General features: G+C 35.2%; 1 protein-coding gene across 1 annotated transcript in view; it reads right to left on the bottom strand.

Moving 5' to 3' along the window:
• Window positions 1-27,248, bottom strand: part of Ric (Ras-related protein interacting with calmodulin) — a 126,948-nt gene that overhangs the window by 16,197 nt on the left and 83,503 nt on the right. Inside the window, exon 5 of the mRNA XM_090403071.1 lies at window positions 7,450-7,641. Within this exon, the coding sequence (XP_090259197.1) occupies window positions 7,450-7,641 (192 nt within the window). The remainder of the gene's footprint in view (window positions 1-7,449; window positions 7,642-27,248) is intronic.

Raw genomic sequence — 27,248 nt, forward strand, 5'->3', positions numbered from 1 at the left:
TAATGAGGCCAACAACTGTTAATTTGAGTCTACCTGAAAAACAGAAGTCAAAACACTAGCTGACTTAGATAATAAACTTCTGAAATCACATAGTTCTTAAAACAAAGTTTTAGTTTATAAAAAGGAAGGGGGGAGGTAAGAGACATCAATCTTCAATCATGCTTTTCTCACTGTATTTAGTGTATTTATGGCTGAAGAAATTACCAAAACCTAGCAAATAGTAGAGATGCACCTCCCACCCACAAAAGGTTTATTTGTAACCTATAGTCCATTCATACACAGGTGAGTTAAGGATTTTTTTTTAATTTTTTATTTTACTGATTTTATATATTTTTTGGTATCTTTATTTATTTATTTATTTTTATCAGATCCAGAAACCCTGCTCTAGAGACCAAACATGGAACTTTTTCAAACTTCAGACCTCCAATGGTCTCCAGTGGTCTCATGCTGGGTGATGAAATTCATCTCACCTAAAGGCATTTGCAAACATCCATGACCACAGTGGAATTTGAAGCTGCAACTTGTTTATTGGACAGTCGATATGATAATCACACATCCAACCAGTCTAACAAGTAAGTCTACCTTTGAGACTAGTTTATTTCATATAGCTAAAAAAGCTCTTGATTAAAAAAATATAATTTAAAAAATATACTGCTCTCAATATTTCAAATAAAAAAAAAGGTAAAGAAAGGATGACATATTTATAAGAAAGCATTCTAGTAAAACATAAAGAAGTCTGAATTAAATGTAATCAATCTAATGCAATATTTGACAAATGAAAAAGACAACTTGTGCAGAGAAAGCTGTGCCACTGACAACTAGGAAGCATTAGCTACAGATATAGGTGATTCTAGCATGGAGTGTAGGAAACTGAATATTTCTGTTAAGTACACAGAATATACTGTTCACAAGCATAGTTTATGTTCAGTGTTCTCTGCATTCAATTCTTACTGATAAACTGAAGAAAATAAAGTTCGTAATTAAAATAGGAAGCACATCCAAATTTCAAATTATGCATTTTTTTTCATTATTTTATTTTTTATTGATCTCTAATAACTATATCTTGTAATGTTTTATACAGTAGACTCACACTCCTGTATAAAAACAAAGTGATATGCTATAACAAGCAGTGCACTGGTAATTTTTTTTTTTTTTTTAAATGGGTTTATTAAAAAAAAAATTGAAGGGTTCTCTCTTTTGGAGAATTACAACCAACTGAAGTATGAACAAATTCCATTATTGGCAAACATCCACTTAATTTTACTGGGGCCAAATTAAGACCTTAGCAGGTTCACAACAATTCTAGATACATGAAATCTTTGATAGATATCAAGCATAGAAATGTCATTATCTTAAGTAGAAACAGCCCATGCAAATCAAACAGATGTTTGTTTAAAAATAATATTCCTGTAAAATTGTAAAATTAGCAGCGATCTCTACATGCCTCAGTTGGATTTTCTGTTTCACCATATATCTGCCCAAATGCTGCTAGCCATTGTGAATTGAAGCATGTGCTGCTCTATAGTTTATAGCAACTGTTGGTTTAACCAGCTCACAAAATTCTTGAACATTTAACAATCAGTTTATGCAAGCTAACTCCAGCATACCACACTAACTTAAAGACTAAATCTCACTGGACTAATGCTATTTTAAGTTTACTACTGCTAGCAGTAAAAGTAGAAACCTTCAGGATGATGAACTGAATTGCCTCACAAATGACACTCTTAACCAATCACAAAATACAGCAGTGGGAATAATGCTGCAGGAAGTATTCCATGATATTTTTGCTGTTTGGTTAAAACGAGGGGTGTAGTCCAATAGAAATAATGCCAGGGCTCTACCTTGGAAACAAAAATCCAGAGCATAAAGTGTGGCATTTATTATTATTATTGTATTATATTAATTATTATATATTTCAATTAATATTATATTATATAATATTATATATTAGATAATATAATAATAGTGGCAAGCTGCTATTTTTTGACCGAAAGCTGGAACTGCATTATAAGTCTTATTATTATAATTCTTTTAATTTATTATAATGAATTTAAAAATTTTGATAGTTTTAAAGAAGTACCAGGGTGTCGCCCTGGCCTGACTACACTCCTGGTTAAAACTAGAAAACAAAGCTGAAACAGACACCCAGATACTCCCCCCCCCTCCTCCACTTCATACAGTTTCAGTTTTATATTTGATATCATTTGAATATGTTTTCAACATCTGTAATGACAAAATGTTAAATCATATTCATATTATTAAACAACTATAAAAATTAACTGAACAAATTTTTGTTCAGTCAGTCTTTTATTTAATATTAATTCCATTTTCATTTTAGTAAAATTATGGAGACTACAACCGTGTTAGGAATAATTGCTTTAATTTCCCGACGCTTCGGCCTTCATATTAAGGTCATAATTAATATTAATATTTAAATAATAATATTCTAGTTTTAATTTTTCTAGGCTCAACACAGCCAAGTAACATGGCTATGATATACTAATATAGCCTAATTAATGCTATGAAAAGACAGTTAAAGCTGATCTACATAGGCTGCTCTGCCAGACAACTGCACGTATTCCCAGTTTGTCTTGGAGAATGAAAAACCTTGAGAGTGCCACATGAATCCAGATAACTTATTTTCAGATGAAACATTCTTCACATCAGGAAAAATTTTGAAGCCAGGTCTTTAAAACCAAAAGGGCAGATGTTATCCACTGAACTGCAGGTTTTAACTTCATTAACATATATTATTTTAGATCTAAGTTCTTTATATTTTTGATAACTATAGAGATCACTGTTTGAATTTACCACCTGTTGCTGGTTAGAGAAAAATTAATCGTCTAGAGAAATTATAGTGTAAAATTATGGTAATGCACTTATATTGAATAAGGTGAAAATGTATATATATGGACATATACAAAATCTATAATCAGGAAATTGCAGGCCTTTGAGATCTGGTGTTACAGGAGAACAGTGAAGATTTCTTGGAATGAGAAAAAAAAAAAAAAAAAAAACTAATGAAGAGGTATTGAAGTTAATGGGAACCAAAAGAGCACTCGTGGAAGACCTTATAAAGACAAAGTGCACAATGGCAGGACACATATTAAGAGGATCAGTTGAGAAAATATCTCTGGAAGTACTGGAGGGAAAATTAGACGGAAGAAGATCTCATGGTAGACCAAGAAATGGATGGGTAACAAGAGATATTATGAGATCAAAAGAATGGCAGAGGATCAGACGTTATCCGGAGAGTTTATCGAAAAACAGTTTACCGAAAGACAATTCATCGAACAACAATTTATCAAAAAAGCAATTCACCGAATAAACAATTCATTGAAAATCAGTTTATCGAACAACAATTAGTCGAAAAAGCAATTCATTGAAAGACAATATTCCCCGAAAAAGAAATTCACCGATGAGCAGTTAATCGAAAAGACAATTCATCGAAATGCAATTGATCGAAAATACAGTTCACCGAAAAATGAATTATAAGGCGTGTGGGGGCGAAGATGTGTGTGTGCAATGTTTTTTTGGTTTGTTTTGGATTATTTTGAGAGGTATATATCTTTTTATTATCCTACTATTTATCCTACTTCATTTGGAAAGCGATTTTTTGGCAGGGCATACTGGTTGCAGTGAATGATATCCACTGAGGCGGGTATAGTTGAGATGTTAAAAGAACATTTCATAAAGGGATTTCATCCTCGTGAAATTTTTTAGCTCATATTCTAACCGTTGATGAAACATGGCTTCGTCACTATGACCCGGAGAACAAACAACAGTCAATGGAGTGGAGACACAAAGGTTCTCCATGGACAAAGAAGTTTCGAACCAAACAGTCAGCAGGGAAAGTTCTTGCCATTGTCTTTTAGGATATGGATGGTGTAATCCTTACCTTACCTCAAGAAAGGTGAAACTGTTACAGCAGCTCTGAAGGAATTGAAGGAGGTACTGAAGGAAAATCAGTTAGAGAAACTAAGCAGAGGCATGTTGCTTTTGCAGGACAATGCACCTGCTTATGAAATCCAACAGACAATATACGACTTGGGATTTCAATATCTACCTCAAACACATATTCACCAGGACTGGCCCCAGGGCCGGCCCTAGAAATTTTGCTGCCAAGTGCAGTAGCATATTTTTCCACCCCTTCCCCTTAAAAAAAACTCCTTTACTTAATTATTTATACACAAATATAAACATACGCAAAAGAAGAAATCCATCAGAATCAAATCGGGACTGCGCAGTGGCCACAAGCATTGGGATACGTGCAGTCGTCATAATGTGGAGTTGCTCCATCATGTTGGAAAATGAGGCCCTACACATTCTCAATTTGGGGAAACACAAATTTCTCTAGCATATTTAGGTACTACTTTCGTAATTGTCTCCTCATGGAAAAAATGGCTCAACAATGCGATCATGCATGGTCACATTGTTGAGCCATATTTTCGAACCAACTCGAAAATTCCAAAACAGAAAAATCAACTTTAAGAAACATCTCATCTCTGGAGAATGGAAGACTACAAAAAAACTTGGCGTGAATGTATAAAAAAAAGTCCTCCATCCTAAACTTATTTTCTACAAAACTGCAGAAACCGAGAAGAGAAAAATTCTACAGCTCATTTAATGAAACTGCTGAAAAGGACTTCAGCATCCTACGTTTATCAAGGATGTCAAGCGCCTTTATCAGGGCGTTTAAACCTGAAGGTGAGTTAGCCTGTCTCATATGAGGATGGAAGGTTTTTCCTCTCTGAAACTTGTTTTTTTTTCTTGCCGAAAAACAAGCGAACCGAATTAGAAAAACACGCAGGGATTTAAGGCCAGTTGCTTCTTCCTTAATTCAAAACAACTCAACCCAATTCCAATTTCCTTTAGCACTATGTTTTCTAACTGTGATCTGCCGACCACTGGCATCCTTCAAAAGTCGAATAAGACTTCCAACCGCTGCTCATCTAAATATAACACCAGATGAGTATGCTTCTAAAAGGTTTACAGGTTTGTTCTTTTAAGACTCTTAATTCATCATTCCTTATTTTATTATTTTCCTTTCCTAGAGAATATTTTAACCTTTTATTTATTTTTTTAACAAACTGCACCGATCACCTCCTCAAAACCCAGAAATATACCCCCACATATACTCCTCAGTATTCTTAGCCTATTCCTCCCCTTATTAACTGCAATTACTTGCTTTCGAGGTTATTCGGGAGATAAGTGCATGTGGCACTCCTGTCGTTGAGGAATAACAGAAATAGGAGTAAATAAGTGAAGCGTGATTGAAAAATCTTCAGGAATGAATTTTTTTCAAGTTTTCCAATATTTATACTCTGAATTCCTGTATATTTTATTATTATATTGTGAAAAATATTTACATCAAAGAATCAATTTATTATTATTAGTAGTAGTAGTCTTAATATTAATGATTAACACTATTTTCCCTCATCCTCCTCAATATAATGATTGTTGGTATAGCAATGCTGCTTTACTAACAAATAATTACAGAACAATATCGATTTTTATTGTTTTTCTTGTCCGATTTGCCTATTTCCAGGAGGAAAAGCCTAGTCATCTCAGTATTAGGTCTACTAACTTATGCTCAGTAAATTTATTTATTTATTACATTTATTAATGAAAAAATTTTATTTGGATTCCGTATTTGAAACTTTTACAAAAAAATGTCGAACCCTTCCAGTTTTCAGTTCAGCTATATTCGGGGCTACAAAGAATAGTGTTGAAATTATGTATACAATAACTCGCAGACTTAGCAGAAGTTTTCAGAACAAGAAGCTGAATGCATGTTTCAGTTTTAGTTTGTAATGGATCACTTGTATCATGACATTTCCATAAAGAAGTTCCTAAATGATATTAGCAACTTCGCTCTGGCTGGATGAAATTTAATGAAATTTTTAATTTCAATTGACTAGATTTATTGTGACAAAATTTGGTAGAACGAATTTCTTAGCCTATTCCTCCCCTTATTAACTGCAATTACATGTTTTCGAGGTTATTCGGGAGATAAGTGCATGTGGTACTCCTGTCTTCTCTACAGATAAATCGCTAACTGTACAATGAAGCAGGATGTACACTTACATTAAATGCTCTAAAATGCAAGAAAATAATTATTATTGTTTCAATGACCACTTAAATATGTTGTCTGTATCATGAGTAACGTTCTGCATTGTTACTGAAGATTTTTAAACAATACTTTGCAAGAAAAATTACTTTTCGATGAATTCTTTCATAATTCATCGAAAAATTTTCGATGAATTGTCGTTAGATGAATTGTCATTCGAGGAATTAGTCATTCGATGAATTGCCTTTTCGACGAATTGCCATTCGTTAAATTGTCGTTCGGCGAATTGCTTTTTCGATGAACTGCCTTTCGATTAATTGTTTTCCGATGAATTTGCCTGTAACCGGATCAGACACTCTAGTGTATCATACTTCCAAACTGGAGAAGCTACTTAAGAAGAAGGTGAAAACCAAAGTCTGATTCTGTAAATGACTTGCTAATACTATGATATTAACTTGCATTTTCACCTTGGTCAACATAAATTAATTACCATAATCCCACCTCTCTCAGTTATCAACTGTTGCATATATGAAAAGTGGCAGTTCATCTCTGATGACCAAAAAGTTCATGCCAATGTTTTTTTTTTTTTTTTTTTTTTTTTTTTTACAAGAGGGTATGAATTCAAATCCTGCTATGGGAACAGTTATTTGACTCTAATAATTTTGGTTATTAGAGTCCTGAATGACATGAGGGAAAACTGTTTAGTTTCTAGACCATGATTGGCTAACCCTTGAGTTTCAGGTCTGATAATAAAATCCCTTGATTCTGATAATGAGATCCCACAGACTTGCTATTATTACCATCATCCCACCTCTCTCAGTTATCAACTGTTGCATATCTGAAAAGTGGCTATTCATCTCTGATGACCAAAAAGTTCATGCCAATGTTTTTTTGTGTTTTTTTTTTACAAGCGGGTATGAATTCAAATCCTGCTATGGAACAGTTATTTGTGAACATTTTTAAGGGATTTCACTCATTGTGACACTATAATCTTGGTAATTAGAATCCTGAATGACATGAGGGAAAACTGTTTAGTTTCTAGACCATGACTGACTAACCCTTGAGTTTCAGGTCTGATAATAAGATCCCACAGACTTGCTATGTTCCAAGTTTAATGTCACCACATTGATGTGATTGATAGAAATACTTCTATACTAACAAAAAATATCATTTCATTTATATCATAGGAAAGATGTTAACACTTTCTTACTCCTGGATTAAAGAAATACACTTTTCACTGTTTATTCATTAAAATCTGAGAGAATAAAAAAAATGTACAATTGTAACAAGTTTTGCTATGAAATAATTCAGAGTAAATGCAAATATTTGTGACAAAAAAAAAAAAAAAAAAAAAAAAAAAAAAAAAAAAAAAAACTCACTTTTCTCATATTTTCTAAATCATACTTGTTTCCTACCAGGACAATAGGAATATTGTCAGTATGCCTCACTCTTTCTATTTGTTTTCTGTATTCAGCTGCTTCTTCAAAACTGCGTCTATCAGTAATAGAATAGCAGATTATGAAGCCTTCACCACATCGCATATACTGGTCTCGCATTGCTGTAAATTCTACCTGTTAAAACCAAAAAAGTTACAAATAAATATTACATGGTGATAGAGGTTATATAAGAAAACCAGTATGAAAATCACTATAAATCAGGACATATGAGATTTATCATACTTATTCTTAGATATTTCTTCAACGGTTAGCCTATCACATATAGAGGTGGTATGATTTTTATTTATTTTTTTTTTAAATCAAAGAAACTAGTTTTTTTTTGCGTTTTTTGCATAAATACTTTTATGCACTGACTGAGAGTTCGCTTACAAAAAATACACCTCTCCAATGTTTAAAGTTCTTAATACTCAGAGTTTTTGCTCTTTTAAGGTTTCTGCCTGGTATCTGATGAAAACCAACCTGTTTGAAACAGCTGTCAGGCCAGTGAAACCTTTTCAAAATGGACTAATAGAATGGACTAATGGACTAATAGAAGGGGAATATATTGACACCTGGGCATAGCGATCATCTCTCCTATAAGGTCTAGCTAGGGCAACTCATAAATATTGGTGAGTGTATTCCAGAAGCTCTCTCTGGTCAAATTTCATACGAAACTTTCATACTTTCTATATTCAGCTTTGAAATAATGCTGGATTTAATATCCACTTAATTTTTATAAATTTGCATTGCCGAAGTGAAGCCTTTTGGCTCTTTATTTTAGGAAATGGGTTTTTTGCTTATTGAGTAGTCTGTAGCCTATTTATGAAGAAAATTTCACTGTAATGAAATTAATGTCCTTGTTAAATTAATAAAGAATTATTTTGCTACTGCCAGTTTGGTTGGCCAAGTAGTTAATGTACTTGCTCTCCATCTCCAACCAACATGCTATAGGTTTTTGAATCCTGTCATGAGCCTAAATGTTTGTTTTTAGGCTGGAGATGAATTTCATTGCCTAGTGCAAGACCACTGTCCCGCTTACTATACTCCTATAGTGACTTTAAAAGATTCTGTATTTGGTCTCTAGATTACCTAACCCTTAGCTCATCCCACAGTACTAATGCTAATATATTACTACAGGCTAAAGCTTTTCATGAGCTGGACGATTAAAAAAGGACAAAAATTACCCAACCACAATTCTCTCAGAAAAAAAAATATATATATAATAATAATAATTTAATCAAGTTAAAATTTCCTCATACATAAAGATACCAATATTGAATATATGTTCAAACTTTTCAAACTGAGAAGCAATAAAACTTTCTTCAAGTGTCATCCCCTAAAATGAGGACGGCAACCATCTTGTAAGATATTTCCGTTTCTCCTGAAACTTTCTTCAGTGACAGAAAAAAAATTGTTTAAAAGTTAAAACATCTTGACAAGCATTCCAACCAGAAAAAGATGAGAGGAAAAGTCTAAGAGAATTTAATCTGTTGAAATTTTAAGAAGGAAAACAAACTTGCATTCAGCTTCTGGAAAGACAGTCTATGCAAAATTATTCTGCCTGAAATGCAACAGCATACGTCTTTTGCCTTCTCAGGAAAAATGTAGGAAGAAGAAAGTTTATTGAAGAAAACATGAATTTAATATGTACTTTCCATGTATGCACAAATGATACTTCATAAAATGCATGCAACTGTGTAATTCATGTAAAACTTACTCATTAAAATATCTTAATTTGGAAATTCCAGTTAACTTCAATTTCTACAACACTGAAACAAGTTCCCTGCTTTCATTAAAGTCAAATACAGCATATTAACATATTCATGCAGGGCAACTGGAGAACTTTCAATGCCACCTTGACCTTCTGGTAGGTCAAAAATATCTCATGTTTCACATTGCCATATATCATATCGGGTTCTCTGTAACTAAATCTGCATAGAGAGGTGAAATGAATGTGTTTTAGGATATATTAGAAAACAATAATTAAAGAGAATTGCTATATTTGGGTGGAATACTTATTTGGATTACTAAAAGGTGTAAATATGTGAATCAACATTAATGAGCCATGTGAGGATATCAAATATAAGGGCAAGAAAAAACAGGTGCGAATAGAAATACTTTCATTACTGGCAAATTAATTATTAACAATTTACAGTCATGATATATGTGTGTGTCCTATAAGCTGCTGAGGTGGAGTAAATTACATGCAATTCTATGAGCTCTTGATATGGATGTTTCATTTATGATGGGCAAGAAAAGGCAAGAAAACTTATAGGAAGAGGGAAAGATTTGTTTGAAAAATATAAATAACTAACCAACAGTAAACAGCAGCTGTATACATTGATAGCTCAGTAAATAACTACAGGAAGGGGATCATCTACTGAATTAATAATGTTGATCAGATGATTCATCTAGGTATGGCAGAAACACCTGTTGGCTAATGGATCAGCAATCACTTGTACAATTTGTGTATTTATATTTCACTTTGCTGTTCTCTAATTTCTTTTATTCACTGATAATCAGTATACACTTTTTACATTGCAACATACATGTAAATAATTTCTGATCAAAGTAATTATCCACCTTTTCATGAAGCCTACCTTCATTACATAAGTCCCCCCCCCCCCTTGTTTTCTGTCAGCAGCTCTTCTTTCTCATTGATAACAAATCGTGCATATGCTGGGATTGTGTTGGCAATCAAGAGATGCATTTCTCTTCTTATAATACGCAAGATCCTTTTTTTCTTTTATTCAAGAATTTATAAATTTTTACTCGCTATATATATTCTTTCTGAAGATTGGAATGAAAATGTCCCTAGTGAAAAGCATTCCATTCAAGAAAAAAAGTAGTTTTTATTATATCACTAATACAGAGACATCTACAATCTATGTACCACATTTAGCAAAAAAGTAATGCAATTAGAGACAAATGGAATGAAAATGATCCTGTTGTTATTAAGTGCCATCCAGTAGTTTTTGACTCTTGATGATCATGTGAACAAAGGCTCTCCACCCACTTGGCCTAGTCTTTTCTTCCAGCAATAGTGAGTTCAAATTATTAAGTTCCTTTATGTTGTCCATCCAGCTCTCTTCCTCACCTTATCATGTCCCCAATCTTCTCCAAAATAACTGCCTTTTCCAGGAATCCATCTCATAATATGTACAAAGTACATTAACATCCGTTTAGTGATCACCGTTTCCAAGGAGCATTGTCTTTATACTCTCTAAAACCTTTTTAGAGTATAAGATTATAATACTGGAGGAGATTAAGAATTCCATGGAATTCTTAATCTCCTCCAGTATTATAATTCAAATGAATCAATTCACTTTCTTTCTTCTTAATAATCAGCTTTTACATCCATACCTCACTACTGGAAATACCCTTGCTTTGACAATTCTAACTTTCATGGCCTTGCTCAAATCTCTATCTTTCATAATTTTTGTCAGGTTTAACATTGCTTTTTTTTTCCCTATGACTCTCTTTCTTTTAATTTTATCTTCACATTTACATCATTTCTTATTCTGGAACCCAGTAAATCATAAGTTTCAAAAATCTCTATTTTATCTCCCTCTAACATAAATTCATCTATACTGCCAGAAGCAATCACGTTTTTTTTGCTGATATTTAAATTAAGCCCGACTTTGTTGCTTTTTTTCTCTTAACCAGTAGAATCAACCACTCCAAAGTAGATGATACAACCCTTATGGAAGAAACTAAGGAAGATTCTGCCATAAGGGTTGTATCATCTACTTTTCTGCCACCACTCTTAATTCCAGCTGGGTCTTTGTCTAAGTTAGCCATTCTCATCATGTATTTACTATAAATATTAAAAAGATAGGGCAACAATATGCAACCATGCTGAGCCCTCTTTTCCACTGAAACACTACCTGTTTCTCCAAAGACTGTTTTTATTGAAGCTTCTTGGTTGTCATACAGCTCTCTTATCAAGAGAATTAGATGTTAAGTATTCCCGTTGATCTATAATAGTCTACAATCTGTTGTGATCCAAGAAATCAAAAGCTTTCTTATAATAAAATAAAACAGATGAATACTTCCTTCTGAAATTCTCTTGTTCTTTTCATAATCCATCTCATGTTTGCTATCTGCTCTCTAGTTCCTCTCCTAAAGCCTGCCTGTTCTTGTGGCATTTCTCTATTCACATATGGCTCCAGTCTTTGTTGGATCATTTTCAGAATGACTTTACTTGCATGTGAAATTAAAGCAATGGTTCTATAATTCTTAACCTCTGGGATTTTATTTTTTAGGAACTGGGATGAATATTGATGTTTTCTAATCTCTAGGCCAGAATATTTTCTTTCAAGCCTGCAAGCAAAAGTTTTATTGTACCATCAACATAGTATCTAAATAAATACATTTGTCCTGACATCCTCTTTCAAATTTTCAGTTACAGAAAATATATAGTAAACACTTGTTAATGCCTGTTTATAGCTGAGTCATTGGGTGCACAAAAGCAAATAAAGATGTAACACACAAGTGCACAGACACACACACATTTTATATATATATATATATATATATATAAAACTTGAAATGAATCTGAATTGCATCAGAAATTTTCTACACCATTAAACAGTTCAAAAATGTTAATTTTGCAAATAAAATTCTACAAAAAAGTTGCAACTAACATGCTGCATAAACTTTTGAAGATGTGCCTGTCTGACACAGTAGGGACCTATGTATGGTCAAGTCTGATATGAACTTAAACACATAGTATCAGAAATGCTTGGAAATACTGGATGCTGGATAATGAAATGGGTTGTAAAACTACCAATGTTAGTCTTTATTTGCTTACCAATGACCAAACATGACCAGGACTTGCAAAATAGCATTTCAGTTCCCCCCCCCATCAATTCATTACTGTTCTATGTGAAAATTATTTCCCCCCCTCCCCAATTTCGATATCATTATGCAAATTTTGGATATGTTTAGAATCATTTGTAACAAAAAAAAAAGGGGGGGAACATGGAATATGGATGCTTAAGCATTTCTCTTTTACAGTACAGAAAAATTAAACCATATTGCAATTTCTTCTTTGCAAAAAAAAAAGAGTAGACAATTTTCTATCATATCTGAAAGTGTCAGCCAGTTAAAAATGTACATTCAATTATTACTATGGTTGGTCAAAATAAGATCAGTCAGAATAGCAGCAAGAGAAAAGAAGCAAGCTGTTAATAATGCACTGAGTAGAAGTAACAATAATTTCATATAACTGAATTTTACTGAATGTTTATCAACAACCTGGCTGGCTGAACAGTTAGCATATCTGCTTTCCAGCAGGCTATGGAATCCCACTGTAGGCTTGAATGGTTAGTTGAATGTCTTTAGGTGGCAGATGAAGAGCAAAATTTGTGCAAAATCATTTAGTCATTGCCATATTTAACAGAGGGCTCAATATGGCTTGTTCGTGTTTGTCTCAAAGAAGGGTTTTCAGATTATTTAACTCATAGCCCAACTATGGTACTAATGCTAAATGTACTATAAGGATAACAGCTTTTATGGATGGGGATGGGATAAATAAAGGTATTTTCTATACCTGACAAACAAGGTACAAAATAATATGAACAAATATCAAATATAAAGGTAAAGAGATTGATAAATGAGAGGAAGGAGACCTTCTCATAGCCCTGTCATAGGCTATGTGACGTTACCAGGGCTTTGAGCAAAATGCTCAATTCTCCCTTTCTCATGGTGAAACCCCATTATTAGATATCCTACTGACAAGAACAAAAACAGATGGAATAGCAATTTGGAATCAGTCAATTGAGTTATATCCTATGCTAGTTTAAAACCACAAATAAAAATGTGTCCAACATGATGAAACATCATCTTGGGTAGAACACTGTCCATTTTAAATAAAGATAATGCGGTTTTCATTTGAGAACCAGGGAAAACAATGAATCGGCAAATTACTAACAGCAAATTCAATCTCACTAGAACAGATGAGAGGCACCAACAATTGAATTTTCACTGGGAAAAAAAAAAAAAAAAAAAGTGGAACTTGCAGAAGAAAAGTCTCATGTCAACAAAATTGGGGTTACTGAAACAAAGAGGAATAAAATATGTGAGATACTGCTACATGATAACTATCAAGATGTTACATGTTATAAAAGATGTTATTAAACATATGAAGGCTCCTACAAACAATGAAAGTAACACTATGACAAAAATGAATCTCCCTCATAAACTAATTCCATCAAAAAAAGTCACATCAAGTTTTTTAGGAAATGATTCAGAATTTTTTCATAAAAAACTCACTTCCACATCCACTTTTTAATATCGATGGCATTAACAAAAACAAATAACATTTACCACCACTTGCAATCTTCAAGACTAGACATCTTATTCCTGACAGAAACCCAGATCACAATTACATCTCCTACTGTCCACATCCAGTGTCCAAACTACACAATTTGTTATTCTTTTCATCACAAGGGTGGCATCTGTGTGTTTGCGAAATCTGACATAGCATGCCAGAGAATGGCTAATTTAGAATCATCTGCTTTTGGCATCCTTTGCCTCAAGATTTCGTTTCTTTCCCCATTTAGTAACATTCATTTGTTGCATTTAATGGTCTCCAAACACTGATAACCATATCAACTTCTTCACATTCCTTTCCATGAAACTCGACCATCTACAATCCAACTACCCAAATAGTGAGATTATCTTCCTGGATGACCTCAACTTTCACAATTTCAATTGCTCTCCTATTCCAACACCACTGACCAAGCTGAAGTCTTTGCTATAAGTAATAACCTAACACAAATTGTACATCTACTCACTCAGATTCCTGATAACCTGCTTCAACTCTCCAAATACTCTGGATCTCTTTTTGATCAGTTCTCCTTCCAGATATAGTATAGAGATCACCTCTCTCATAGAACATCCCTCCTCCAAACACCCCAACTTTGCATCCTCTGGTACTAACAAAGGAGTCAACTGGAATGACCTCTATAATTTCTACTCCTTTTCTTTATCTGACTATCGTTTCTGCTCATCTGATCCTAACACCAGCTGTGAAGGAGTTACAGAAATTCTCACTGGCATGAAGACATTCATCCCCAATTCAAGGCATATCCTCATCTACTTTCCCAGCTCTGGTATAATCGAAAGTGTATCAAAGCAGTTGAAGAAAAAAAAATTTAGCTCACTGCAAGTGGCTCACTTCAAGAACTCCAGCTTCATACCCTACCTACACCAAGGCAAGCAACATATGCAAATTAGTCATCAGCAGATCCATAAAAGCCAAAAAGGAGAAAACTTACCTCCTGTCCAAATGGAAGCTGTGCCTTCTGGTCCCTCACTAAGGCTGTTGAACACAACTTCTGTCTCCTGCACTTCCACTTCTCTCTCATCCTGATGGCACCACTGTTACCTCACTCAAAGATAAAGATGACCTCCTTGCATCACTCTTTTCCTCAAACTGCTGCACTGATGACAAGGAAATCACCTCTACCATACCAGAATCCAAACACTGTATGCTTTCTTATATTTTCAGAAAAAAAAAAAGAAATCAAGAAACTACTAATAGACTTGGATACTTTTAAGTCTCCTGGGCCTGATAGCATCTCTCCAATAATTCTCAAACACTGTGCTCCAGAATTAACAACCATCTTACATTGTCTACAATCTACTATGCATGTCTGGTACTTATCCCAATGCATGAAAACAATCTCATATCCATCCTATTCCTAAAAAACATGATAGAAGTCAACCATCAAACTACTAACCAACTGCCATGCCTTAGACCTCTCCAAAATAACGGAGAGAGTCATCAATAGCCAACTCTTCCACTACTTAGAAGCCACCAATTAATAAGCGACCACCAGTATGGATTCTGCTATTCAAGATCTACAGCTGACCTCTAGCTTACATCATCCACCACTAGACACTTGCCAAGGAAAGTTTTTTTTATGGAGAAACTTGTGCCATTGCTATTCACATTTCCAAAGCCTTTGACCGTGTGGCATCATGTCCTAATTAACAAATTGCATTCTTTGGTCTCCCTGCCACCCTCTGTGATTAAGTGGCTAGTTTTCTCTGAGTCATTGTGGATGGCTTCCTCTCTTCAAGCTTCACAATCAATGCTGGAGTGCTTCAAGGCTGTCTTATCACCTACTCTTTCTCTTGTTCATAAATGACCTACTTGCAATCACCATTAATCGTATCCATGGCTTTGCTGACAACGGTACTCTCCACTCATTTGACAAACCATGCTACTCTGATATCCCAGACTACAAAACCATCTATGATTGCCTTAAACATTGATCTTCATACTATCCTTCAGTGGGGTGAGGACAATCTTGTCATGTTCAATGCCACCAAAACATAGTCTTGCCTTTTCTCTCACAAAAAAGATCTCAGCTTTACTACCCTTACCCTCAGTAACACATCAAGTATCAAACAAGATCAGATCTCTCTGCCTCGACTGATGTTTAATTCCAGTTTCTCCTGGCATAAACACATCAATAGCCTGAGAATGTTAGCTAACCTAACCTAACATTCTCTTTCATTCAAAAGGCTATTTTACACCCAACCAACTCCTAACTATATACAAATCCCAAATCCACCCGTGCTTAGAATACTGCTCTCATGTTTGTGGTGAACCTAAAACTATCCCTTAAAATTCTTTATGCTGTCCAGAGGCAAACAATTAGGTTCACTGATGATCATGCTCTCACAGATTCACTTCAACCTCTATCTCACAGATGCAGTGTTTGGGCACTATGTCTATTCCACAGGTACTTCCATGATCACGGTTCCAGTGAATTGGCAACTATCATTCCTTCACTTTCAGTTGCACCTGTTAATACAAGAGCAGCAGCTGCCCAGCATCCCTTTACAGTGCAACTGCAAACACACCAAACCTGCTTCTCCTCTTCTTCTTCTTTGATTCCGTAACCCTCTGTCCTCTGGAACAGCCTTCCTCATGAAGTATTCGCAAACAATTGCGACTTGAAGCTATTTACAAAAGAAAACACCTATTTCAGCCCTCAATCTGCATCCCACATGCCACTGATGTGCTTATAGGTCTCTTGCCCTCTCGTGTATGGGGATCAGTATAAAAAAAATTTTTTTTGGTAAACAGGGATCAGATAGAGAGAGAGAGAGAGAAAGAGTTGTCACAGTATTCCAAACACAGAACATGAAGATAAACTGCTTGAATAGCAGATAACTTGAAGTAGAGTGATGTGGGTAATAGGATAATAAGGTGTATTGTGCCTATGGTCCAAAAGAAAGTTATACTTTACTTAGGAAACATGAATTTATCTAGTAATCAGACAAAAGAGTCAACAAAGAAAACCTGGCTCTTGCTGAAGATGAGTAAGAAATGAATACCAGACATTTTGGGAAAGTTTAGAGAAAAGAGCAAAGTTAATACCAGTGATTACTCACTAGATTTATGTTCAGAGTATGAACAACTCATTAGTAACAACATGTTCGAAAATAAAGATTTGCATATTTTAATGTGGATAGAAAACACAAAGTAATATTTTGTGTCTTTCTGATATTCTGAAGGTATTCTTGTCTTGTGATGTTATATAATAAGATCTTTCTACTGGTTCAGGATATAAGAAAGAACATAGAAAAGACTTCAAAATAGGAAATGATCACCACTTAATTTTGAGCAAAATAAAAAATTAAAAAAAATGAATATCATACTAAAAGAAATATGTATGAAAAAGATAGGAAAAGCCATCACAAAATGTGCCAAGACAGCTGGAAAGTAAATAATTGATCCGAAATACTCAAACATGGAAGTATAAAAGTTTTCCAGTGACTACACTACATAAGTCAAGAAGGCTACAAAAAGTCTTATTTCCATATGACTGAAGTATAACTCTCATTGTATCCATCTATTTAAAAATAAAAATAAATAAAACCATGTGAGAATTACAGAAGAATCTCCTACTGAGTGTTACAAGTGTTATTTGTGTAAGCACACTTGGAAGAGAAACTTGGTGAAGAACAAGATGGTTTAAATGAAAGGTTTCTTCCAGGGAATGCACTATGGTCATTTCATTTCAGAATTCTTCAAACAAATTACTCCAAATACCCAGAATCTCCTAATATCACTTTAGGTGTCACTAAACAATCAACAACCTAGCTTTTTAAGGCATGTGGGCAATCAACCAAATGTCCAATCCATGCCTTCTCATTATACATCCTGTTTGCAGATATCTGGATAATGAACAAATGAGGATGAGCTGACAATTTGGGATTTAGCCAACCAAAAACTGTATTCTCTATTGATTTAAACCAAAATAAAATGATGAAATTCCATGATGGCTGGGAGGCACTGTCTGATTAAACAAGACCCTGCTCTTTTCATCAGGGAATCAAAACAAACAGTGAAAAGTCAGCTACTGAAGCAAACTCCACCCAAACATCAGCAGAATTCAAGACAAGCAGCACCACCAGGAGAGGTATCAACAGTGGAACTTGCAGGAAAATTTGAGAAGTACGATATCAAAACCATTGGTATTATTGAAACAAATAAGACGGGTCAAGTTTTCTAATAATCATTACAACATTTTATATTCAAGCAATAAGAATTAAGGAAAGGAAGGAGTAGCTAGAGTATTCAACACTAAACACTGAAAACAATAATCTTCAATGGCAAGCAATATCAAATCATCAATGCTAAATATGGATATAGATCATATGAGCTATTCTGTCTCATTTTCAATTTAATATCCTCTTTTGAGATCTACATGGCCTTCTCTTTCTAATTAGTTTATATTTTATTGTTTAGGAAATCAGATATTGGCCATTCGGTTTACATGTTCTATTCAATTTTGCTTATACAGTGAACTGAACCCTTTAACAACAAGAATTTGAATGGCACAGGTCCACTTATACATGAATTTTTTCGATAAACATATTGGAAAATTTTTTGGAGATTTGCAAAAATTTTAAAAAACTCGCAAAGAAACCATGTAGCTTAGAAATATCGAAAGAAATTTTTAAAAAAGTTAGATATGTTAGGAACACATAATATATACCTAGATACTAGTTTGTTATATCATTTACTACAATAAAATATACACAAATCTATCATCGCTTACAAACCATACATAGTGCCATTCACAGTCGAGAAAAATGTAACGAAACATAAAGATGCAGAATTAAATCATAACTGCATAAAATTAATCATTAATTAATTAGTTAAAATTAAGTAATTAGCATAAAATAAATTTTAAAATGATTCATTCATTAGTGTATAGGCTGGGCTACCATAAAGCAATCATATTGCTGCTTCTTTCTTATCAATGCATGATTCATTATATCTATAAATAAATATGAATTTCTTTTTCACATTATCTTTTCATTTTTGATGTCTAGGGATAATAATGTTAGTCATAATAATTTTGATGCCTAGTGTTAGTAATACGTATAACATCTACAGAGTTTTGTATCATATAAGACAATATTGATATAGGTACTAACTGACAGTGTTATCTATCATGTAAGACAATACTGATGTAGGTACTGACAGAGACAATTCTTCTCATATACAGATGATGTAAACTAACGGTATCAATAAATATAGGACAGTACTGTAAATGTATTTTCTCTTCCTTATGATTTTCTTGACATTTTCTTTTCTCTAGCTTACTTTATTGTAAGAATACAGTATATAATATAATATACAAAATGTGATAATCGACTGATTGTTATCAATAAGGCCTCCAGTCAACAGTAGGTAATTAGTTAAGTTTTTGGGAGAGTCAAAAGTTATATGTAGATTTTTGATTGCATGGGGGATTTACACCCTTCTATTGATTTTTAGTTCTTTTATAAAGTGTCATTTTTTTTTGTTTATTTAATAATGTGTATTCTGCTGAATGAATCTTATTTCACTTGTTCCTTCCTATTCTTTGTTGATCTTGTTTATTTATTGCCCAAATTTCACTGCCATATAATAACGTACATATTGTATATATTCTGGCATGTTTCTTTTTGTACAATATTCAGACTGAGCATTCTATTCTATAATGTAAAAATTTTGTAGTTTTTAATTTTATGACTTTTTCTTTCATATATTTCACATTATTTGAGATAATTAAAAGTATTTATCTCTTCTATTACTTTATTATTAATAACTATTTTACTTCTGACTGGAGCTTGTTCACAAAATGCAATTGTTTTAGCTTTATTTATGGATATCAACTGCCGAGTGGTTAACGTACCCGCTCTGCAGCTAAAAAGGATGCGGGTTCGAATCTTGAGCTGCGAGCATGGATGGATGTTTGCGATTGTCTGTGAAAATGCAAATGGTGGTGGTGGTGGTGGGTGGTATATGGTGTTAGTGTAGTTGTGGTTCATTATATTTGATGGATTGAGTGGTGGAGACAAGATTGTAGAATAAGTGCCCTCCCTCAATGAGTCTTTGGACTCCCTGCAGGTGTCACGTAATAATAACAATAATATTTTTATTCCACTGTTCTACTATAATGTTTAAATTATATCTGTTGCAACTTTGTAAATTTCTTACATATCTGATATTATTATAATCATCTGCAAATAACAGCATATTTTATTATTCTGGAAAATTTCTATACCTGGTTTATTTAAAGTGTTCCACTTAACATATCATCATCATCAAATTCCTGCTGTGTACCCTCAAGGGGTGTTCAGGATCTGATAGTACTACATGAAAAAAATTACATCATTACTAACTTCCTATCTACAATTTTCCTCCAAATTAGTCTGTTACTTGTCAACACTCCAAAATTATCAGATCTTACATTTCTATCATCTAAGGCACTTTGTACCGTATCAATCCACCTATATATCTTGGTCTTCCTCTGGGTCGTTTTCCTGCCAACCTGGCAGAGAACACTTGTTTTGCTAATCTTCCCTCTCCCATTCTATTTAAGTGACCATGCCACCTGAGATTAGCTCTGCTAACACATTCCTGGATGCTAACAATGTCAAGTTCTTTCCTAATATCCTCATCTTTAATATGATATTGCCATTGATGCTATCTGTTCACGCCTCTAATCTTTCTCAGGACTCTCATATCTGCGGTCTTAGTCTTTGGTCAAGTGTTTTACTTCTGACCCAGCTCTCATATCCATAAGTTAAAACTGGTTTGAACACTGTCTTGTATACAGCTAATTTAGTGTTCTGACTAATTTCTCTCTTATTCCATATGAATTTATTCAATGGACTTCCTATCATACCAGCTTTGTTGATTCTGCTGTCTATTTCCATATTTAATTTGCCATCTTCACTAAAAATTGTGCCTAAGTAGCTGAAATGTTTTACTTGTTCCACAGGTTCTCCATTCACAACACAGTTGATATTTTCAATGATTCTGCCTATTTTCATTGTCTTTGTCTTTTTATTGCTGACCTTCATACCATATCTATTACAACAGTTATTCAATTTAGTCAGAGAATCTTGCAGACTTGTAGCGGATTTATTTAGAAGTATAACATCATCGGCATAAAGCAAAGCGCTGACATTAACATCTCCAATTTTGATATCATGTTTAATACCACTTTCCTTCATAATGTGATCCATGTAGATAATGAATTAACAGAGGGGATAATGTACATCCTTGTCTCACACCAGATTTAACATTAAACCATCTTCCTGTACTTCCTTCAATTCTAACTGCTGACTTACAACTCAAATAAAGACTAAGTATTGCTTGATATAATGCCCCATTGAAGCCATATAACTGTAGCGTTTTGAATAGCTTCTCTCTTGGTACCTTGTCATATGCCTTTTCCAAATCGACAAAACTTAAATACAAATCTTTGTTATATTCCCATGCTTTCTCGACTATTTGTCGTAAAGTGAAGATCTGATCCTGACAGCCTCTATTTGGCCTGAATCCAGCTTGTTCTTCACCCAGCTTTTCTTCCACAATTCTTCTTAATCGTTTCTCAAGTATACTTGCATAGATATTGCCAGGAACACTTAGTAGAGAAATAGTAGAGAAATACCTCTGTAATTCACGCATTCAGTTTTATTTCCCTATTTATATATGGGTACTATGAGAGCTCTACTCCAATCATTGGGGAGTAGATCGAGTCATCTGCACTGCATAGTTCAGGCTTTCTGACCTATGCAGTGCAGCCACGAAAGGAAAAGATATCCTTGAAGTATGGAGTAATTACTCTGAAAAATTGCTGAATGAAACAAGCAGTGATGTGACAGCACAGTGGTAATAAACACTGACCAGGCATGCAGTCAGGAATACATATACATACTTGAAGAGAAAAAGCCATCAAACGCTTCAAATGTGGAAAGGCAGCAGGAGTAGATGATATTCGACCACCATACTTCATCATTTCTGGTCGAATATCATCTACTCCTGCTGCCTTTCCACATTTGAAGCGTTTGATGGCTTTTTCTCTTCAAGTATGTATATGTATTCCTGACTGCATGCCTGGTCAGTATTTATTACCACTGTGCTGTCACATCACTGCTTGTTTCATTCAGCAGTTTTTCAGAGTAATTACTTCATGCTTCAAAGATATCTTTTCCTTTTGTTTTCATGTCACCTTTATCATCTCTAACTCCTTTTACAGCACTCTTTCCTCCATTCCTGAGTTTCTTCAACAAGCTCCAGAATATTTTGCCACCTACTTGATATTTATGTTGGAGGCTTAATGGATTTTTTACAACACTCAAAAAGAATTAAAATAGAATTTAATACTTCCTATATTTCGTCTTAGTCACTAGGACATCTACGGGGATTACAAAAACAATTAATGTAACATATACACAAATAACAAACAATACTAAGCCCAACCACGTGGGTGACACTAAAGTCCTATCTAGGTAGAGCGCCCTCTAAGGGCAGTAGTAGGTGGCCTGGAATGTAAGGTAGGAACTCTGGTGATGAGTGTTTCCCAAATCTTTGGAAGCCTAATGCAACCGTATTTATTGAGATTTGGTTGGTTTTTGAGAGCTGCTGCTGCTGCTGCTTCTAAGAAAAGTCTCTCTTTCTTAAATTTGCTGTGGTGGAGCATGGTGGTTTTCTTCCATGATACCCTGTGGGTGGTGTCCAAAACATGGTCAGCCAAGCCTGAATGGTCATAGTTGTGTTTGAAAATGTAAGACTTGTGTTCCTCTAGACGGATGGATGCTGATCTGCCTGTCTGTCCAAAGTACGCCAGCTTACAGGAACAGGGTACTTTGTAAACTCCACGCAGAGAGAGAGAGGAGGGAGCTGATCTTTCGTAGAACGGATAAGGGTAGCAAGTTTGCGGTGGGCTTATAAGCTGTGTGTAGGTTGTACTGTTTTAGTATCTAGGCTATTTTTTTTGGATGTGCCACGGATGTAGGGTATGGTGATGGCATTTTTAAAATCTTGTTGACGAGAAGGACGGGGAATGGGGGAGGAGTTGATTATTTTTTTGATACTGTGATCGCTGTAGCCATTGGAGAGGAAAGTGCTGTGTGTGTGGTTAATCTCAGTAGTGAGGGTGGTTCCACTGGTACAAAGATTGTGGGCTCTCTTGGTAAGAGTTTTAATAATGCCATATAGTTGAGAGGGGGGGGGGAGAGTTTGTTAACGTATCTGCCTGTGTGTGTGGGTTTTCTGTATACGGTGAAGGTAAGTGTATCATTAGGCAGGCGTGTGACTAAGGTGTCTAGGAAGGGTAAACAAGTGTTCTTTTCCTTTTCCATAGTGAACTGGATTCTTGGATGTAGACTATTGAGATGACTGAGGAAGGAGTCTAACGTGTCTGGGCCATAAGGCCAAATAGAGAACACATCATCTACATATCTTAGCCAGATAGAAGGTTTGAGTGGGGCTGAGTCTATGACTTGTTTTTCGAAATCTTCCATATAGAAATTGGCAAGGGGGGGTGAGAGGGGGGGAACCCATGGCAGTTCCCTCTATCTGCTTGTAGATTTTGTTGTTCCAAGAGAAATACCCAGAGTTAATGGCAAAGGAAAAGAGATCTAAGATGTCAGAGGGAAAAACGTATTCTAAGAGAGATAAGGTGTCAATTAAGGGAATATTGGTAAACAAAGAGCAGATATCAAAGCTTACCAATATGTCTGTCTTATTCAAGGTTAAATTTTCTGTGAGGGCTTTAAAGTGGGTCGAGTTTTTTATGTAGGAAGGGGACCTTCTGGTGAGGGGGATCAGAGAGTTGGCCAGCTGTTTAGATAGTCTATAGCAAGGTGCATTGGTGGCATCTACTATAGGCCTGAGTGGGGAACTGGGTTTGTGGATTTTTGGTAAACCGTATATTCGGGGGGACGGGAGCGGAAAGGTTTAAGTTTTTTCGTGACGTCAGTGGGCCAGGAAGATACTTTTTTGAGTAAGATTTTTAGTTTCTTAACTTGTGTTTTTGTGGAGACTTGTGTCCAAAGAAATGGAGCTAGCTGAGGAATTAGATAAGTACCAGATTGACATAATAGGGGTGACTGAAACAAAAAAGACCAAAACTGGTGAGATCTTTCTGAGCAATAAATACAAAATGTTATATTCAGGCAATGACAATCAAGGAAAAAAAGGAGTAGCCATAGTATTCAACACAAAAAAAGAGGCTAATCTTCTTGAATGGCAGTCAGTCTCAAGTAGAGTAATGTGGGCAAATATGAGAATGGGGAACTGGACAATGAGACTTATTTGTGCCTATGGTCCCACAGAAGGCTCTACTAAGGTAGAAGTGGAGGAATTTTGTGACGCACTAGAAAAAGTAACTGACACAATGAAAAAGGAAAAGTTGGTCCTTGTTGGGGATCTAAATAGCAGAGTAGGAAATGATTGTGAGACATACAAAAATATTTTGGGAAAATTTGGAGAAAAGAGCAAAGCTAATAATAATGGCAAATATCTGTTGGATTTCTGCTCAGGACATGGACTGGTTATTACTAACACCATGTTCCAACATAAAAATGTGCACAAATTCACATGGAGAGAAGAGGCTAGGAATAAGAAAAGTCTCATTAACTATGTTATTGTTGATAGTGATGTTTTCTCCCTGGTGCAGGACACCAGAGTGTACAGAGGATTTGAAATTGGAAGTGATCACTATTTAGTCTTGAGCAGGATAAAATTGAATTTCATATTGAAAAGAATAACATGTAAGAAAGTTTTAAAGCGAATAAAAGTTGAGCAGCTCTCAAATGTTAACTGTAAACTAAAATACAGAAAGATTATTGAAAAGAAAATGAAAGAATTTGAGAACAGGAATCAAACCTTGGAGATTCAGTGGCAAACTCTGAAGAAAACATTGATCGATTCTGCCAGAGAGGCATGTGGTGAGGTTGTGTGCAAGGATAAAAAAATCAAAACTCCCTGGTGGACACAGGAAGTTAAAGAGGCAGTGAACGAAAAGAAGAAAGCATATCAAAAGTTCCTGGCAAATAAGTCAGCTTTTACTCTTACAGAATACAGAGACAAATGTAAGAAAGCTAAACAGTGTGTAAAACTAGCTAAACAAAAGTCATGGGAGGACTTTGGCAAGAATATAGAAAATAAATATCAGGAAGGTGGCAAAATATTCTGGAGGTTGTTGAAGAAGCTTAGGAATGGAGGAAAGAGTGCTGCAAAAGGAGTTAGAGATGATAAAGGTGACATGAAAACAGGAGAAAAAGATATCCTTGAAGTATGGAGTAATTACTTTGAAAAACTGCTAAATGAAACAAGCAGTGATGACAGCACAGTGATAAAAAACACTGACCAGGCATGCAGTCAGGAATACATACCCATACTTGAAGTAGAAAAAGCCATCAAAGGCTTGAAATGTGGAAAGGCAGCAGGAGTAGATGATATTCGACCAGAAATGCTGAAGTATGGTGGTATAAAAGTCTTACAGTGGCTGCACTGCATAGTTCAGAAAGCCTGGACAGAGGGACGAATTCCCAGTGATTGGAGTAGAGCTCTCATAGTACCCATATATAAAAAGGGAAATAAAACTGAATGTGAGAATTACAGAGGTATTTCCCTACTGAGTGTTCCTGGCAAGATCTATGCAAGTATACTTGAGAAACGGTTGAGAAGAATTGTGGAAGAAAAGCTTGGTGAAGAACAAGCTGGATTCAGGCCAAATAAAGGCTGTCAGGATCAGATCTTCACTTTACGACAAATAGTGGAGAAATCATGGGAATATAACAAAGATCTGTATTTAAGTTTTGTCGATTTGGAAAAGGCATATGACAAGGTGCCAAGAGAGAAGCTATTCAATACGCTGCAGTTATATGGTGTCAAAGGGGCATTATATCAAGCAATACTTAGTCTTTATTTGAGTTGAACGTCAGCAGTTAGAATTGAAGGACGTACAGGAAGATGGTTTAATGTTAATTATTCTTGTTGAGAGGCTTATACGCTGGTTAAACATGAAAACTAATATATAAGGAATTGACAGCGTACACTAGCAATATAGATTAAATAAACTTTAATATATACTTTCCGATATTTCGGCGAACGTCACGTTGCCATCTTCTTGGGAACTTACTACAAAGACATGTGCACACAAGTACTAATAACAGCAAATGAGACTGAAGCTAGGAAGCTAGCGTTTTCCTAAAGTCCTGATGACACTGCCGTGATAATCAAGTCATCCCGAACTGTGTTAAATTTAAACACCGCTTCATCTCACAGAAAGCTCTCCGTATTTACAACCGCACTAGCCAGGCATTACTTCGGGAGCAAATTACCGCTACACACGGTTCCCTAGCCAACATAAACAGAGCTATTTCAACGCTAGAAAATGAGCTTTCACTTACGCTGAATCACGAGCTTTGTTCGGTCCTACATGACGTCTCATGTACGGCAGCTAAAAAAGAATTTGAACGAGTACGGAGCCGACATATCAACAAGTTTGATAAATTAATAAAGAACTCGGCGTCCAAACCTAAACTACAAACCAACACTGTTGTTAACCTTTTGTCAGCTACCTTAAAGCCAGAAGCACTCCATGCTCTGTCACGTGGTCACAACATCGGCATTGCTCCTAAGAAATTACCAGCCGAGGAATTAATGATCCAAATTGAACGCGGGATTCGCCAACTTCCAAACCACATCGCCAACGATATTAGAATGGATGTAGCCTGTGTTCTCAAGAAAGCAAAACCTCCAAAATCCAACATATCCATTAGTGAATACAAGGCACTACAAGAATTGAAGAGAAATAAAAAAATAGTGATCACCAAAGCGGATAAGGGGAACGCCACTGTGGTACTCAATCTTAAAGACTACACAGGTAAGCTCAAGGCTTTATTATTAGATCGTTCCACTTACCTCCCCATTGATTACAATCCCACCAACTCACAAATTAGAAAACTCCATAGGCTCCTTAAGAAGGTCACTTCTTGGCCTGTGGAGATTACCAACAGACTAAAACCCTACAACTCTAGACCCCCCCCCCCCCGCATATATGGGCTCCCAAAAATACACAAAGAAAATGTGCCATTACGTCCCATAGTGGATGGCAGCGATTCCCCCACAAACTAGCCAAGCATTTAGCCAAAGCGCTCTCACACTATACTGGCAATACACCATCACACATAAAAAACTCAGCCCACTTCAAAGCCAGTATAGAAAACCTTACACTCCAACATAATGACATAATGGTCAGTTTTGATGTCTCCTCCCTATTCACGAATGTCCCCTCAAAGAAACCTTAAAGCTAATCCAAGCTAAATTTCCTTCCAATATCTCAGCCCTATTTCAGTTTACAATGAACTCAGGCTATTTTGTTTGGCAGGAAAAATTCTACAAACAGATAGAGGGGACAGCC

The sequence above is a fragment of the Typopeltis vanoorti genome, chromosome 13, assembly GCF_054136105.1.
Source record: "Typopeltis vanoorti isolate ZY-2024b chromosome 13, IOZ_Tvanoo_1.0, whole genome shotgun sequence".
NCBI classification, from domain to species: domain Eukaryota; kingdom Metazoa; phylum Arthropoda; class Arachnida; order Uropygi; family Thelyphonidae; genus Typopeltis; species Typopeltis vanoorti.